Source organism: Lathyrus oleraceus, chromosome 7, assembly GCF_024323335.1.
Source record: "Lathyrus oleraceus cultivar Zhongwan6 chromosome 7, CAAS_Psat_ZW6_1.0, whole genome shotgun sequence".
NCBI lineage: Eukaryota > Viridiplantae > Streptophyta > Magnoliopsida > Fabales > Fabaceae > Lathyrus > Lathyrus oleraceus.
Window position 1 is genome coordinate 360,883,414 of NC_066585.1, and position 15,852 is coordinate 360,899,265.

A 15,852-nucleotide genomic window follows, 5' to 3' on the forward strand; every position below is an offset into this window, starting at 1 on the left:
ATGATGTTGAACCAATCCCCGTTTTCGGAAGTTTCATACCAACTCACAATGCTGATGAAATAGAGGAGGGCATCGAGTATGAAAATAAGGAAGAGTGTGTTTTGGCGTTGCAACAATGACATATAAAATGTAGTCTAGATTTTTCTGTGGTTAAATCTGACAATGTATGTTTTGTCATCAAATGTAGAAATTCAACATGAAATTTCAAATGCAGGGTCTCTTTGCGTAAGGGCAACTCAAGGTGGAGAGTTGGTAAGTCTGGTAGGCCTCATACGTGCACAATCACTTCCATGTCACAAGACCATACAAAACTCAGTTTAGAAATGATTAGTAAGAGCATAATGGAGCTTGTAAATCGGGACGCTTCTCTTAAGGTGAAGGTTATCATCACTCATGTTGCTGAGAAATACAAGTATATCATATCCTGCAAAAAGGCATGGATTGCAAAGTGTAAGGCAATTTAGTCGTTGTATGGAAATTAGGAGACATCTTACAACGATCTGTCGCAATGGATACTGGTAATGAAAACATATCTACCAGGTACCATTATAGAATTGCAATCCTTACCTGTGATTTCAAATGATGGTTCACACTCGGGTGATCAAAGGATATTTCATCGTCTTTTTTTGCCGTTTCAATCATGTATATGTGGTTTCGCGTATTGTAAACCCATTGTGCAGGTTGATGGAACATGGTTGTATGGCAAGTACAGAGGGACTATGTTGATGGCTGTGGCACAGGATGGGAACGAGAACATATTTTCGATAGCGTTCGCATTGGTTGAAAGTGAGACAAAGGAAGCTTGGAGTTTCATTCTTAAGAATTTAAGAATACACGTTACTCCCCAAGCAAATCTGTGTCTAATATCAGACAGACATGAATCGATAAAGAGTGCATATAACAATCCGGAAAATGGATGGCAGTATCTGTTGATTCTAAGTGTTGGCAGCAATTTCGATAAAACTAAAGAGTGTTCACAAGATGTTATGTGTGATGTCTTAACATGAGATATCCTATGTACCTGCTGGAGTTCAAGAACATGTGCATGCAGGATTGTTTCAGAATGCCACATATGATGACAAGGCTTCTGATATTGGATGTACCTGCTGGAGCTTAGATGAAAGACATGTTCATGCAGGGTTGTTTCAGATGACATACACAATCTCATGGCATCTGATATGGCTGTACCTGCTGGAAGTTATAAAAGGAATTATTGGATTATGCCGGATTTTTCCAGGATGTCAGACCCGATGTCATGACATTCTGTACACAGAACATTCAGTATGAATGTCTGGTGTTTTGTGATTTCACAATTAATGGCAATCTTTGGATGATTGAAGATATGGCTAGCTCGCGCATTCAATCATGGATTACAACCAGATTTACTTATTTTCCAAGGAGATCTATACAGCTGTTATAAAAAGATTTGATTGGAAAATAGATTTAGGGCTGTAGCACCTCAAATTTGCACCTATCATTGTACATACATTCTCATATTAGGTCATAGCATAACATGGTCCACTGCATAGCATTGCATTGTCCCTTTTGCCTCAAGTGCAAGATCATCAAGAGAATTAGGTCAAACTGATCGGGAGATCAGTCAATCAAGCAAGCAAGTGTGTTTTTCATTGAGCCAAGGCCCTAGGGTTGGTCCAACATGTTCACATGACTTGGGGATCCATTTGAAGTATTTTGGCCAAGGATTGGATGTTCAGAAGTCTCCAATCAATGCACAGTCAGTCAGAAACCCTAAAAAGTCAAACTTGGTCAACTGGGCTTGATTTTATGGTTTTGATGGTTGGGTTTGGTTTGAGAGAGCTTATTCATGTCCAAATAGGCCTCATATATCATGGCAAACATCCTCATTGAAGAATTTGAAGCCAAATCAGAAATTTCCAAAAATAGAAACTGGACCTGTAATTTTAACTGCCAAAAATGGAAACTTCTTGAGCCTAAACTTACATCATGATATAAGCTTCAAATGAGTTTTTTGCCCAACATGAAAGTTGAAGATCTTGTTCTCCCATTTCCAAAAAGTCCAAGAACTCTCAATTCCCATGTATGGTTGGCAAGTTATGATCAATTCATTTTCAAAAATTCTTGAACTTCAAAAGGCCATATCTCTCAAACCATTTGACCAAATTGGGTGAGGTTTTTTCCAACAAGTCACATTTGAACTCCTCTTTCCAAAAATGTAACTTTCATGCACCCAAACTCTATGGATCAAAATGGCATTTTTTTCACTATCATGTTTTAATTTCAAAGTGTGGTGCAAAAGTGGATTTGTGAAATAAGCATTTTTAATCAGAATGGCCAATTGGGAATGACTTGAAATGTTATTTGTGACTTGTGGAAGGCCCAAAATTCGTGCTCCTACCATCACACCTCACCATATGGACAAGAATGGTCATTTAGCAATTTGGTTCATTAAACTAATTATGCTTAGCACTTCATTAAGGTAACTTAAAACAGCATACAAATACCATTTTTCTGACCATTGTGCAACCCTAGCTGCCTCCGTAACACAGAAAACTTCACTCTCTCAAGATTTTGATTTTTCTCCCATTTTCAAAAATCTGTCAAGAGAACTCAAGAACTTGACCTTGCCATTGTTGCTTCACCATCTAAACAGCATTGTGAGCCCTTTTCAACCATCATTCTACAACTGTAAGCTCATTTTCATGGACTGTTTCTTCAAAGCTCCTCTAATGGCAGAACTCGTGTGCATCCAAACCAAGCATTCTTGAGCTTGAAACCTTCCACCAGTCACTTATTGGAGCTTGGAACTTCACCTGATTTGAGTGTTTGGAGCCAAACAACACCAGAATCACTACTGCACTTCATTTTTGGTAAGAAATCGATGCTCTCATTTCTTAAAATTATGCCATGCTTTAGTTAGATTAGACTTTGCTGGTCACAATGAACTTGAAATCACTAAAACTGGCTAAGTATTATGCAAGTTATGTTGAAATGAAGTTTGGTGATGAAATATGTTCTTGCTCGATTCATGACTTGTAGTGAGTTTTAGTGAAAATTGATGATGGATTCATGTTAGTTGTGCCTTGCTGATCATTTCTGTATGTCCAATTGTGATTTCTGGAAAAATTTGGTTGAGTCGAATTTGAGAGGATGAAGATCATACTGTTGATGCATAAACCCTAGCCATGCCCAGATTTTGCTTCCTGTTCACGTGGTATGCATGTGTAATTCACTATTCCATTGAAGCTGACCAATGAAAACATTTCCCTGGCCGTGCCCTAAACGCATCGTTTAGATTAGTGATGCTGGTATTTACAATTATGCCATTCCCGGTTTTTAAATTCAATTAAATCATTTATTTTCTCAATTTTTATGTCATTTGATATGCTCAACTTGCAAAATTCATAACTCGTCCATTTTAATTCCAAATTTCATGAAATTTTTTGCATCATACTCTGCTTGATCTCTATTTCCTTATCACATTTTTTCCAGAATTTTTGGATGGTTGGTTTTTATTTGGCATTAGGGTTTGTGACATGTATCAATATTGTACACATTTTACCAAAACCTTTGTGAAATAGTCATGACTTATCCTATGGACTTGAAACTTTTTGAGCACAAACTAGACACATTCATGTTTATTTTGATGTAGAGTTTGTGAATTTATCTTATCTGGATTGTGAGTTATGAATTTTTGAAGTAGGGTGTGACAATTTGTGTCACACCATTGATGTGTAACTTGTTGATTTTTATAGCCATGCCTATTGACCTCCAAATGGATTTATTTTTTGTATGATTGAGCTTGAACATGTCTAGTTTGCATATGATTTTTTGTGGATTTGTTTATGGCATTTTCCATTTGTTTGAGATTTTCTCCCCTGTTTGACCAAAATGTTGACCTTATGTGATACATGTGCCCATTTGTTTTGTGAAATGCTCATACTTTATTAGATGGACATGAAATTTTACATGAGATAACTAGACATCTTAAGCTTTGCCATGGTTTTAGTCCCATTCATTTATCTTATGCCATTCCTGATTTATGATTTTTCTAAGTTGATGCATGTTTGGTTGACTTCTTTGAGCATGTTCAAAATTGCTTTGACTTTCTGATTTTCATTGACTGCCTTCCACTTGTCCAAATTAGATGCAATTTGACATGCTTACCTTTCTGTGGGTTGTGATTGATCATGATTTATTTGATGATTTTTGGAAATGTTTGAGATTGGTTTTGATGCAAGTCTTGCTGTTGACTTCTATGAGCTTCTAAATGCCATGTTTTGACCTAATTTGTTCATGAAATGATGATGATGATTGATATGAATGTGAACCCAATTGGTTTTGTTTCTTGATTGTTTGAACATGATTTTGGATGCTTGCCCTTTGCTGATTTGATCTTTTCATACCCTTTTGACCCTAGGCTAGCCCTAGTGGTCCTGTTACTCACCTTTGAGCTTATGTTTTCAGGTTGATCAACAAATGACCAATGAGACCAATTCTTTTTGATTGAGTTTGATTGAATATCATTGATTAACTTGTTTGTTTTGTAGGTGGCTTGGCTCACATGCCTTGAGCCTTGTGCCTTGCACATTCACTTGCTTATGATTAAATGTTGATGTCTGTTTCCTTTTGCTTTGTTTTGAAGTTGCATACTAATGTCTGCTTGACTATTTCAGGTGCTTTTAGTTGCTCAGTTCCTTGTGAACTTTTGCTTTGCTTTGCTTGTATAAGCAATTTGCATTGAGGTATACTTCTAATCTTCATGTAGTCTGGAAGACCTGGCCTGTTACTTGGCCAGGCAACTGTCTGAAGTCCTCCTTAAGAGGCAATGTTTGTGTATGTTTAATTTTGTCCTTGTATAGAGTCAAAGACCTCCTAAGTGAAGAGGCAATTGGCAGAACCCAAGGGATATGCAACCTATCCCCTGCTATTCTGTGTGTCATCTGCTTTGCTCACACCACTGTGTTGATGCATTGCAGATACAAACCCAAGATCTTGTACAATTGTACAGTTGAGTCAGTTTCAAATGTGTAGAAGGGTTCCCACCTTCTGAACCCACACATTCTTGTCTTAAGCTCTCCCAGGCCAGGGATAAGAGCTGTGAAGTCTTATCTTCACTCACCTTTCATCTGCTTCACCTTAGCCCCTCAATGGCAAGGTTAAGAGCGACATCTACCCAATTCCAGAGGTTTGTTTGTTGAGGTTGATATGACCCCTCGACTAAAACCTAACCTTGATGTTTGAGCCCCTTGTTGGTGTGTTTATTTTATGCTGTATGTGCTTATGTGTGCTTGTGTGGTGTGATTGTACCCCCTAGGTTTGTTAGACTCCGCGTAGTCTCGTTTGCATGTCAATTAAGGTAGCATGGTTCCTTCGTATAGGACTTCCTTTCTTGCTTGAGCTTTCTTAAAACACAAACAAACATTATCCCCTCTTAAGGATACGTTAACTCCTTCTACTACAGGTGAGTAAGTCTCCAAAGGTCGAGCATCAGGTAGATTGCGCAGTGACGTTGTCCACTTAAAAAACACAAACCAACGGGAATAGTTCAGCCGAACTACGGCAACTCTGATTCTCATGTCCAGATGAGATACGTAGGCACGAGATGCGATGTCTTGTCGAGTTTGACTAACAACTAACGCTAATTCTTTTCTCTCGCCCTCGTTGCGATTGAGACCTCCCCTTTCTCCTTGCCCTAGTTGCAATCGAGACCCTTGCTTCCTGTGCAAGTTGGGTTAGGTGTGGCTTGCTTCCTGTGCAAGTCATGTTTAGGATAGGCTTGCTTCCTGTGCAAGTTAGCTAGAAACCTTAACTTAGGGACGACTTTGCATGACAACATCTAGGCTCGAGTCGTAGTCTCCCTAGTGTTGTGTCTCCCTCTGTTATCTGGTTAGGCTAGTCCTTTTTCCCTGCGTAGGGGAACTACGTCGCCCTGATCCTCATACCAGATGAGGTACGTAGGCAGGAGATGAGCTGATCTCTCCGGGCGCCCTTTTTCTTTTTTGTGTGTGTTGTTTGACAGTTGCTAGGCTCGAGTGCCTAACTCCTTAGCAATTGGTTGTCTGTTTTTTTGTGTGTGTTGCCTGACAGTTATAGGCTCGAGTCCCCGACTCCCTATTAACTTGTTATGTTGTTGTGTGCTTGGAAGCGGATGTAAGTCCATCGAGTGGCATTCGGGTTCCAGTGTGGGTGTGTTTTGGTTCGGATGCTGATGTAAGTCCAGTGATTGGCATTCAGGCTCCATGTTTGCCTTTGCCTGTGTTTGTTTGTGTGCGTGTCAGCCGAGCTACGAATGCTCTGATTCTCCTTCGTCCAAGGAGATACGTATGCATAGGATGCGACATCCTAGCGAGCATGTGTCATTTCCCCAGTCCGAACTACTTCGACTCTGATGTCTATGCCTGATAGACTAAGTAGGCCCAGGATACGATGTCCTGCCGAGTTAGTTTCAGTCTTGTTTGTTTTCTTGTGTCTCTTTCAGCCAGTGTGTGTGTGTGTGTTTGAGCAGCGTTTAGCAACCATTTTCTTTCCTATTGTGCGTGGATCCCGTCGAGTACGACGGATGCATAGGGGTGCTAATACCTTCCCTTCGCATAACCGACTCCCGATCCCATTCTCTTTGGTCGCGAGACCATGTTCTTTCCTAGGTTTACTCTGAGCGTTTCCTTTCCCTCTTTTGGGATAAATAACGCACGGTGGCGGCTCTGTTGTTCTTGTTTCCCGCCGGTTTTTCGCGTAATGCGACAAGGGTTTTCAAGATGTCCAAGCCCAGCTGAAAGCTGCTATAAAAAGGGACTTAGAAAACCTGTTTGGATACACAACCAAGACTGAGCGAAATATAGAGAGAGAGCTAGGGTTTGTGTCTGTTTAGTCGTAAGACTTGTAGGTCATTCAAGTCATCCATTGATGATTGAATTGGACTGATTTGTGGTTGTAATTTGTCACTCTAAAGCTGTTAAGCAAGAGTGTGTGTCTTCTTGATCAAAGCTTTGAAGCAAGATCAAGAGTGTGTCTTCTTGATTGAAACTGTGAAGTAAAATCAAGAGTGTGTAATTGAAAAGTATTTTCTTTTCACAAGGGATTGTTGTTTAAAATCACTGGTGTGTGATTGTAAGGGAACTGAGTGGGTTCTCATATCTAAGAGTGCTTAGGTAGAAATTGCACGGGTAGAGATTAGGTGAGAAAGACTGTAACTTGTTGAAGTGTACGGAGAGTCTTTGAACTAATTCTATTTTAGTGAATTTCCTTCCTGGCTTGGTAGCCCCCAGACGTAGGTGAGTTGCACCGAACTGGGTTAACATTTGCTTGTGTTATTCGCATTACCATTCTGTTTTTGTTTATCCATTGTTTGTTGCCAGATATTAGTGTCGTGACATTACCTTCGACATCTTATATCTGATACCAGAATTTCAATTGGTATCAGAGCAGGCATCCTGCTCTGGTTCTGGGGGAGATCTAGGGGCAATACTTTCTGGTACAATGGAGAGTGATGGAGGATCTGTTCATAGGCCACCAATTTTGGATGGTTCTAACTATGACTATTGGAAACCTAGAATGGTAGAGTTTTTGAAATCCCTTGATAACAAGGCTTGGAAAGCTGTGTTAACAGGTTGGGTACATCCTGTCATTACTAAAGAAGGAGAAGCCACCACTAAGAAGCCTGAAGAACAATGGTCCAAGGAGGAGGATGATCCTGCTCTTGGAAACTCTAAAGCCTTGAATGCAATATTCAATGGGGTAGACAAGAATATTTTCAGGCTGGTAAACAACTATGAAGTGGCCAAAGAAGCTTGGGACATTCTCAAGACCACTCATGAAGGCACCTCTAGGGTAAAGATGCCTAGACTCCAGCTGCTCACCTCCAAGTTTGAAAACTTAAGGATGGAAGAAGATGAAAACATTCATGAATTCTACATGAGTATCCTTGAAATTGCCAATGCCTCTGGAGCCTTGGGTGAGAAGATGTCAGATGAAAAGTTAGTAAGAAAAATACTCAGATCACTCCCCAAGAGATTTGCTATGAAAGTAACAGCCATAGAAGAATCTCGAGACATCTCAAATATGAGAGTTGATGAGCTAATTGGATCCCTCCAAACATTTGAGATGGGAATATGTGATAGAGCTGAAAAGAAAGCCAAGAGCATAGCATTTCTGTCAAACACTGAAGAGGAAGGTGGTCAAGATATTGATGAAGACTTGGCAAATGAGATAGCAATGCTGGGAAGACAGTTCAACAGACTGATAAAAAGGGTAGATGTGAGAGCAAAGGGAAATGTCAAGAACATCACATCTGACATCAGTAAATCCAACAGCTTTGGTAAGAAACCAAAGTCTGAAGAAAGGCCCAAAGAAGTTCAGTGCTATGAGTGTAATGGGTATGGTCATATTAAAACTGAATGTGGGACCTACCTCAAGAAACAAAAGAGGATTCTTGTGGCCTCTTGGTCTGATGGAAGTGAAACAGAAGAAGCCACAAACCATGTGACTGCATTGACAGGAAGATGGGCGTCTGAGGAAGAGTCAATTGATGATGAAAGAACCCTTAAAGAGTTATGCCACAGAAGGGCAGGAGTGTGCAGATAAGTTGAAAGCCAGAAGAAAGTGATAGCTCAGCTGGAAAATGAAAAGGAAGAGCTTGTGGAAACCATCTCAAAATTAAAGGTGGAAGCTGTATTCTTGAATTCCAAACTAGATGAGATGACTAAGTATGTAAGAATGCTTAACAATGGATCTGCCATCTTAGACAAGGTTCTCCAGACTGGCCAAATAACAGGAAACAAATCTGGTATTGGATTCAAGGCTGAGTACAATTACACTGGTTGCAAACCAAAATCTAAACCAAATTGCAGCCATGTTAAAAGCAAACCTGAGATGTCACAACAGCAAAAAGGGAAGCATCAAAGATGGAAATGCCAATACTGTGGAAAATTTGGCCACCTGAAGCCCTTTTGCTATAAGCTATATGGCTATCCTGGCGCTGTTCAGTCTCAATACCAATCAGGGTCCAAGCATCACAAGACTGTCAACAAAAGGCAATGGACTCCTTAGACAAAGGTCACAAGTCTCATAGCTCACACTTCCCTCAGAGTTTCTGCCAAAGAAGATTGGTACTTTGACAGTGGTTGCTCTAGACATATGACTGGGAACAAAAATCTGCTAACTGAACTTCATCCTGATGCCATGAGTTATGTTACCTTTGGTGATGGTGCAAAGGGGGAAATCAAGGGAATGGGTAGGCTGGATTGCCCTGGAGTTCCTGACCTTGATGATGTCCTACTTGTTAAGGGATTAACTGCTAATCTTATAAGCATCAGTCAACTGTGTGATCAAGGTCTGAATGTAAAAGTCACCAAAACTGAATGTCTGATTACTAACAAAGAAAACAAAGTAATCATGAAGGGAGTTAGGTCCAAAGACAACTGCTACATGTGGAGCTCTCAAGAAACTGGATACTCCTCAATGTGGACCTTAGCCAAAGAAGAAGAGGTGAAGATATGGTATCAAAGATTGGGCCATCTACACCTTAAAGGTATGAAAAGGATCATATTTGTTGAAGCAGTTAGAGGAATTCCCAACTTAAAGATTGATGAGGGAAAAATCTGTGGAGAATGTCAGATTGGAAAACAAACAAGGATGTCACACCAGAGGCTTAGACATGACACAACTACCAAAGTCCTGGAGCTACTTCATATGAACTTGATGGGTCCCATGCAAGTAGAAAGCCTTGGTGGGAAGAAATATGCATATGTGGTGGTAGATGACTTCTCCCGATACACCTGGATCAATTTCATAAGAGAAAAATCTGATGTATTTGAAGTCTTTATGGAGCTTTGTTTGAAACTTCAAAGGGAAAAAGAAAGTCCTGTTGTCAAAATTAGAAGTGATAATGGGAAGGAGTTTGAGAACAGTAAATTTGCTGAATTCTGCTCTTCAGAAGGAATTCATCATGAGTTCTCATCCCCCATCACTCCCTAGCAAAATGGTGTGGTGGAAAGAAAAAATAGGACTCTTCAAGAATCAGCCAGAGCTATGATTCATGCTAAGAAATTGCCCTGTCGCTTTTGGGCTGAAGCCATGAACACAGCCTGCTATGTTCACAACAGAGTGACATTGAAGAAAGGAACTCCCACAACCCTTTATGAAGTCTGGAAAGGAAGAAAACCCACAGTCAAATACTTCCATGTATTTGGTAGCAAATGTTATATCCTGGCTGATCGTGAGCAAAGAAGGAAGATGGATCCCAAAAGTGATGAAGGAATATTTCTGGGCTATTCAACAAATAGTAGAGCCTACAGGGTCTTTAATTCCAGAACTAATGTATTGATGGAATCCATTAATGTTGTGGTTGATGACCAACAGACAGATGTCATAGACGATGTTGAGACATCTCTGAATGAGTCTCCAGTTGACCACTCAGACAGAAATAAGGAAGAAGAACCTCCTCAAGCTGAACCTGAAGATGACAAAATAAACAAGGGACCCTGTATCAGAATTCAGAAGGATCATCCCAAAGATCTTATCATAGGAGATGCAGATAAAGGAGTCACTACTAGATCAAGGGAAGTAATCTCACATGGCTGCTTTGTGTCAAAAATTGAACCCAGAAATATCAAGGAAGCCTTGACTTATGAGTCCTGGATCAATGCAATGCAAGAGGAGCTAGGCCAATTTAAGAGGAATGAAGTATGGGAATTGGTTCCTAGACCTGAAGGGGTAAATGTCATAGGAATAAAGTGGGTTTATAAGAATAAATCTGATGAATAAGGGGTTGTTACTAAAAACAAAGCTAGATTAGTAGCTCAAGGATATACTCAAGTTGAAGGAGTGGACTTTGATGAAACATTTGCTCTTGTAGCTCGCCTTGAGTCCATTAGACTATTACTTGGAGTGACATGTATATTGAAATTCAAGCTGTTTCAAATGGATGTGAAAAGTGCCTTCCTGAATGGCTACTTAAATGAAGAGGTATATGTTGAACAACCTAAAGGATTCACAGATCCAAATCTTCCACAACATGTGTACAGATTAAAGAAAGCCCTCTATGGGTTGAAGCAAGCTCCCAGGGCTTGGTATGAGAGACTCACAGTGTTCCTCACTGACAATGGATACAAAAAGTGAGGTATTGACAAAACTCTGTTTGTGAAGAATGAAGGAGGAAAGCTCATGGTGGCACAAATATATGTAGATGACATTGTTTTTGGTGGGATGTCAAAACAGATGGTTAAACATTTTGTTAGACAAATGCAATCTGAGTTTGAGATGAGCCTTGTTGGAGAACTGACCTACTTTCTTGAGCTACAAGTCAAACAGATGGAAGACTCTATCTTTCTATCTCAAAGCAAGTATGCCAAGAACATTGTGAAGAAGTTTCGAATGGAAAATGCAAGCCATAAAAGGACACCTGCTCCTACTCATGTGAAAATCTCCAAAGATGAAAATGGTGTCAGTGTAGATCAGAGTCTATACAGAAGCATGATAGGAAGTCTCCTATATCTTACAGCAAGCAGACCTGACATTGCATTTGCTATAGGTGTTTGTGTTAGGTGTCAAGCTGAACCAAAAGTCAGTCACATAAACCAAGTGAAGAGAATACTAAAATATGTCAATGGCACCAATGACTATGGGGTGTTGTATACTCATGGATCTGGATCCATGTTGACTGGGACTGTGATGCTGACTGGGCTGGAAGTGCTGATGATAGGAAAAGCACATCTGGCGGATGCTTCTTTTTGGGGAACAATCTTATTTCATGGTTTAGCAAGAAACAAATCTGTGTATCTCTATCCACTGCTGAAGCTGAATACATAGCAGCTGGGAGTAGTTGTTCTCAACTGGTATGGATGAAGCAGATGTTGTCTGAATACAATGTCACACAAGAAGTCATGACATTATACTGTGATAACCTGAGTGCCATAAATATTTCCAAAAATCCTATTCAACATAGCAGGACAAAGCACATTGACATTCGTCATCACTTTATCAGAGAACTAGTAGAAGAGAAGATCATAACTCTAAAGCATGTTACTACCGAAAAGCAATTAACAGACATTTTCACTAAAGCTTTGGATGCCAATCAATTTGAATGTTTAAGGGGAAAATTGGGGATCTGTGTTCATGAGAACCTATAGCAAGAAAAGGAGTGTGTGGTTATCCCAGAGGATATTTCTTCCTGGGAAAACTGTGTTGTGGCAAGGAAGCTATTCGGATGCTAATGTTTGAAAGATTGAAGTTATAAGGTCACCTTTGGTCAATTTTGACTAAAAAGGGGGAGAAGTGTTGATGTGGAAGTTGTATGTGGCTGGACAGAAGGACAACTATTATTGAAAGAAGTGCACAGGTGTTAACACAGAATGTTGTTCTGTTTACAGATGTCAAAGAGGATGTCTGATATGGTGCACATGTGTTGATGTTGAAGCAGATGTCAGTATGACATTCTGGCTGGTTCAGTAGCTGTTATGATTGTTGTGTGCATAGATTTAGGGGGAGAAGGAGTACCATTGTGCATTGTGCATTTGTGTGTCTTACTAGTTGCATCCATAACTAGTAATTCTGTTTGTTGCACAGATTTAGGGGGAGGAGAAGTACCCTTGTGCATGTGTGTATTACTAGTAGCCATAGCTAGTAATTGTTTTGCTTCTGCTACGGATTAAACTTCTGTTATGTTGTTTAACTGCTGATAGTTTACCTTGTGAACAAAAAGGACAGATATATGTTTTAGCCAAAATTTGCCAAATGGGGAGTTTGTTGATTCTAAGTGTTGACAACAATTTTGGTAAAACTAAAGAGTGTTCACAAGATATTATGTGTGATGTCTTAACATGACATATCCTATGTACCTGCTGGAGTTCAAGAACATGTGCATGCAGGATTGTTTCAGAATGCCACATATGATGACAAGGCTTCTGATATTGGATGTACCTGCTGGAGCTTAGATGAAAGACTTGTTCATGCAGGATTGTTTCAGATGACATACACAATGTCATGGCATCTGATATGGATGTACCTGCTGGAAGTTATAAAAGGAATTATTGGATTATGCAGGATTTTTCCAGGATGTCAGACCCGATGTCATGACATCCTGTACACAGAACATTCAGTATGAATGTCTGGTGTTTTGTGATTGCACAATTAATGGCAATCTTTGGATGATTGAAGATATGGCTAGTTGGCGCATTCAATTATGGATTACAACCAGATTTACTTATTTTCCAAGGAGATCTATACAGCTGTTATAAAAAGATTTGATTGGAAAATAGATTTAGGGTTTTCAAGATGCCCAAGCCCAGCTGAAAGATTCTATAAAAAGGGACTTAGAAAACCTGTTTGGATACACAACCAAGACTGAGCGAAATATAGAGAGAGAGTTAGGGTTTGTGTCTGTTTAGTCGTAAGACTTGTAGGTCATTCAAGTCATCCATTGATAATTGAGTTGGACTGATTTGTGGTTGTAATTTGTCACTCTAAAGCTGTTAAGCAAGAGTGTGTGTCTTCTTGATCAAAGCTTTGAAGCAAGATCAAGAGTGTGTCTTCTTGATTGAAACTGTGAAGTAAAATCAAGAGTGTGTAATTGAAAAGTATTTTCTTTTCACAAGGGATTGTTATTTAGAATCACTGGTGTGTGATTGTAAGGGAAGTGAGTGGGTTCTCATATCTAAGAGCGCTTAGGTAGAAATTGCACGGGTAGAGATTAGGTGAGAAAGACTGTAACTTGTTGAAGTGTACGGAGAGTCTTTGAACTAATTCTATTTTAGTGAATTTCCTTCTTGGCTTGGTAGCCCCCAGATGTAGGTGAGTTGCACCGAACTGGGTTAACATTTGCTTGTGTTATTCGCTTTACCATTCTGTTTTCGTTTATCCATTGTTTATTGCCAGATATTAGTGTCGTGACATTACCTTCGACATCTTATATCTGATACCAGAATTTCAGTATCCTCCATCATCACACGTCTATTGCATTATACGAATCGCGCAAAACTTCATGCGCGAGATTAAAGACAAGGATCTGCGCAAAATAGTTGTTAACATGGGTTATGCGTTAACAGAGGCGAAATTTAACTACTATCGGGGGGAAATCGGAAGAACAAACAACGACGCTTTATCATGGATAGACAACATCCCTCGGGAGAAGTGGGCAAGGGCATTTAACGGAGGGCAACACTGGGGTCACATGACAACTAACCTAGTAGAAGAAATGAACTCGGTGCTAAAAGAAACCCGAAACCATCCAATCACTATATTGGTCAAATCTACGTACTATCGATTAACATCACTATTTGATAGAAGAGGCCATCAATGGACAAAAATGTTAGCCTCTGGGCAGGTTTCCACTGATAAGTGCAATAAGGGGATGGTTGAGGAAGTCATGAGAGCTAACATGCATAACGTCATGCAGTTTGGTCGCGAGAGATTTTATTTCATGGTCCAAGAGAAGATTAATCATAACAATGGTCAACCAACCGGAACATTCAGCGTTGATCTGAGGAAACAACACTGTGATTGTGGGAAATTTCAGGCATTTCACTTACCTTGCTCCCATGTAATCGTAACATGTTTGAGCATACGCCAGGACTACTCCATTCACATTCTAGACGTCTTCAAAATTCTTAACGTGTTCAAGGTCTATAAGGAGAGTTTCCTAGGACTTCTCCATGAGGAGAATTGGCCACAATATGAAGGATTTATTCTTTGCCACGACGACTCTATGAGAAGGAGGAAGAAAGGGCGCCCAAACAGCACCACGATTAGAACCGAGATGAACGACGTTGAGAAGGAAAAGAGAAGGTGTGGAATTTGCCGTGAAATAGGACACATGCGTAGGAAATGTCCTAATGTTGCAGGACCGTCCCAACGACCATCCAGATGATTATGTTGTTATTTTAAATATTCGTCCAGATGATTATGTTTTTTTTTTAATTATTAACTACTATGCATGTACTATATATAAACCATTGTGTATTTCTAATGTCTTTTGGGAACAAACAATTATGAAATACATTTGATAATCAAAGGCTTCTCTGGTTACAAAGTACGACCACATCTACTAAACAACAACAACAACAACCAACACAAGTGGTAATTAAAAAACTAATCAACAACAACCAACACAAGTGGACCTTCAACTCCTCTATTAACTTCACCACTATGTGCCAAAAACATACACTGAACATCTTCATCATTTTCTATTCGATCCAGGTAATACATGTACGTACCATCGGGGCTTGCATCAGTCAACGTTATGTATGGACAACGATACTCTACTTTCCTCACCTTCATACGACGCCCGCCCAACTGTCGGAAGGCAGTGTGGATGGCTGAAATCAGTGTTCTGAAATTCCATTGCGGATCGAGACAAACACTAATTTTTTCAACATGTCCATAAAATACAAGACCCCAAACAGATATTTTTACCAAAATAAAGGATTTTATGCTCTGAGTTAATTTTCTCAAAGTCCTGCTATTTATAGAAAATTAATACTTGAATACTCGGCCAATCATTGGCCGAGACAGTACAAACACAAAGCAATTGCTCGATCATTGAAATTTTGGAGGGAAACATATCATTCGAAATTTTTTGGAGGGAAACATATCATTCCAAAAAATTATTGAAATTTTGGAGGGAAACATATCATTTTTATTATTAATATTTAAAAAAAAATCATTTCTATTAATATTTAAAAAAAATAATCATTTTTATTATTAATATTATAAAAAATAATCATTTTTATTATTAATATTTAAAAAAAACAATATTAGAAAACTATTATTAGTATTTTAAAAAAATATTATTATTATTTTAAAAAAAAAATCATTTTTATTATTTAAATATAGAATTAATTAGAAAACTATTTAATAATTATTTTAATAAAGTTATTT

At 39.1% G+C, this 15,852-nt stretch overlaps 1 protein-coding gene across 1 annotated transcript; it reads left to right on the top strand.

The window, feature by feature from the left end:
• The first annotated feature begins 323 nt into the window (after positions 1–323).
• On the top strand, positions 324–14,842 carry LOC127103845 (uncharacterized). Its single transcript, XM_051041086.1, has 3 exons — positions 324–455; positions 681–786; positions 13,899–14,842. The coding sequence occupies exons 1-3, from the start codon at positions 324–326 to the stop codon at positions 14,840–14,842; spliced, it is 1,182 nt and encodes a 393-aa protein (XP_050897043.1).
• The last annotated feature ends 1,010 nt before the right edge of the window (positions 14,843–15,852 follow it).

What these genes read in the sequence shown, in the direction of transcription:
- LOC127103845 (XM_051041086.1), top strand. Translation starts at nt 324, where the DNA reads ATGATTAGTAAGAGCATAATGGAGCTTGTAAATCGGGACGCTTCTCTT. An exon ending in CATGGATTGCAAAGTGTAAG is followed by an intron (nt 456 to 680) that starts GCAATTTAGTCG and finishes CCCATTGTGCAG; the next exon opens with GTTGATGGAACATGGTTGTA. An exon ending in AGCGTTCGCATTGGTTGAAA is followed by an intron (nt 787 to 13,898) that starts GTGAGACAAAGG and finishes ATCTGATACCAG; the next exon opens with AATTTCAGTATCCTCCATCA.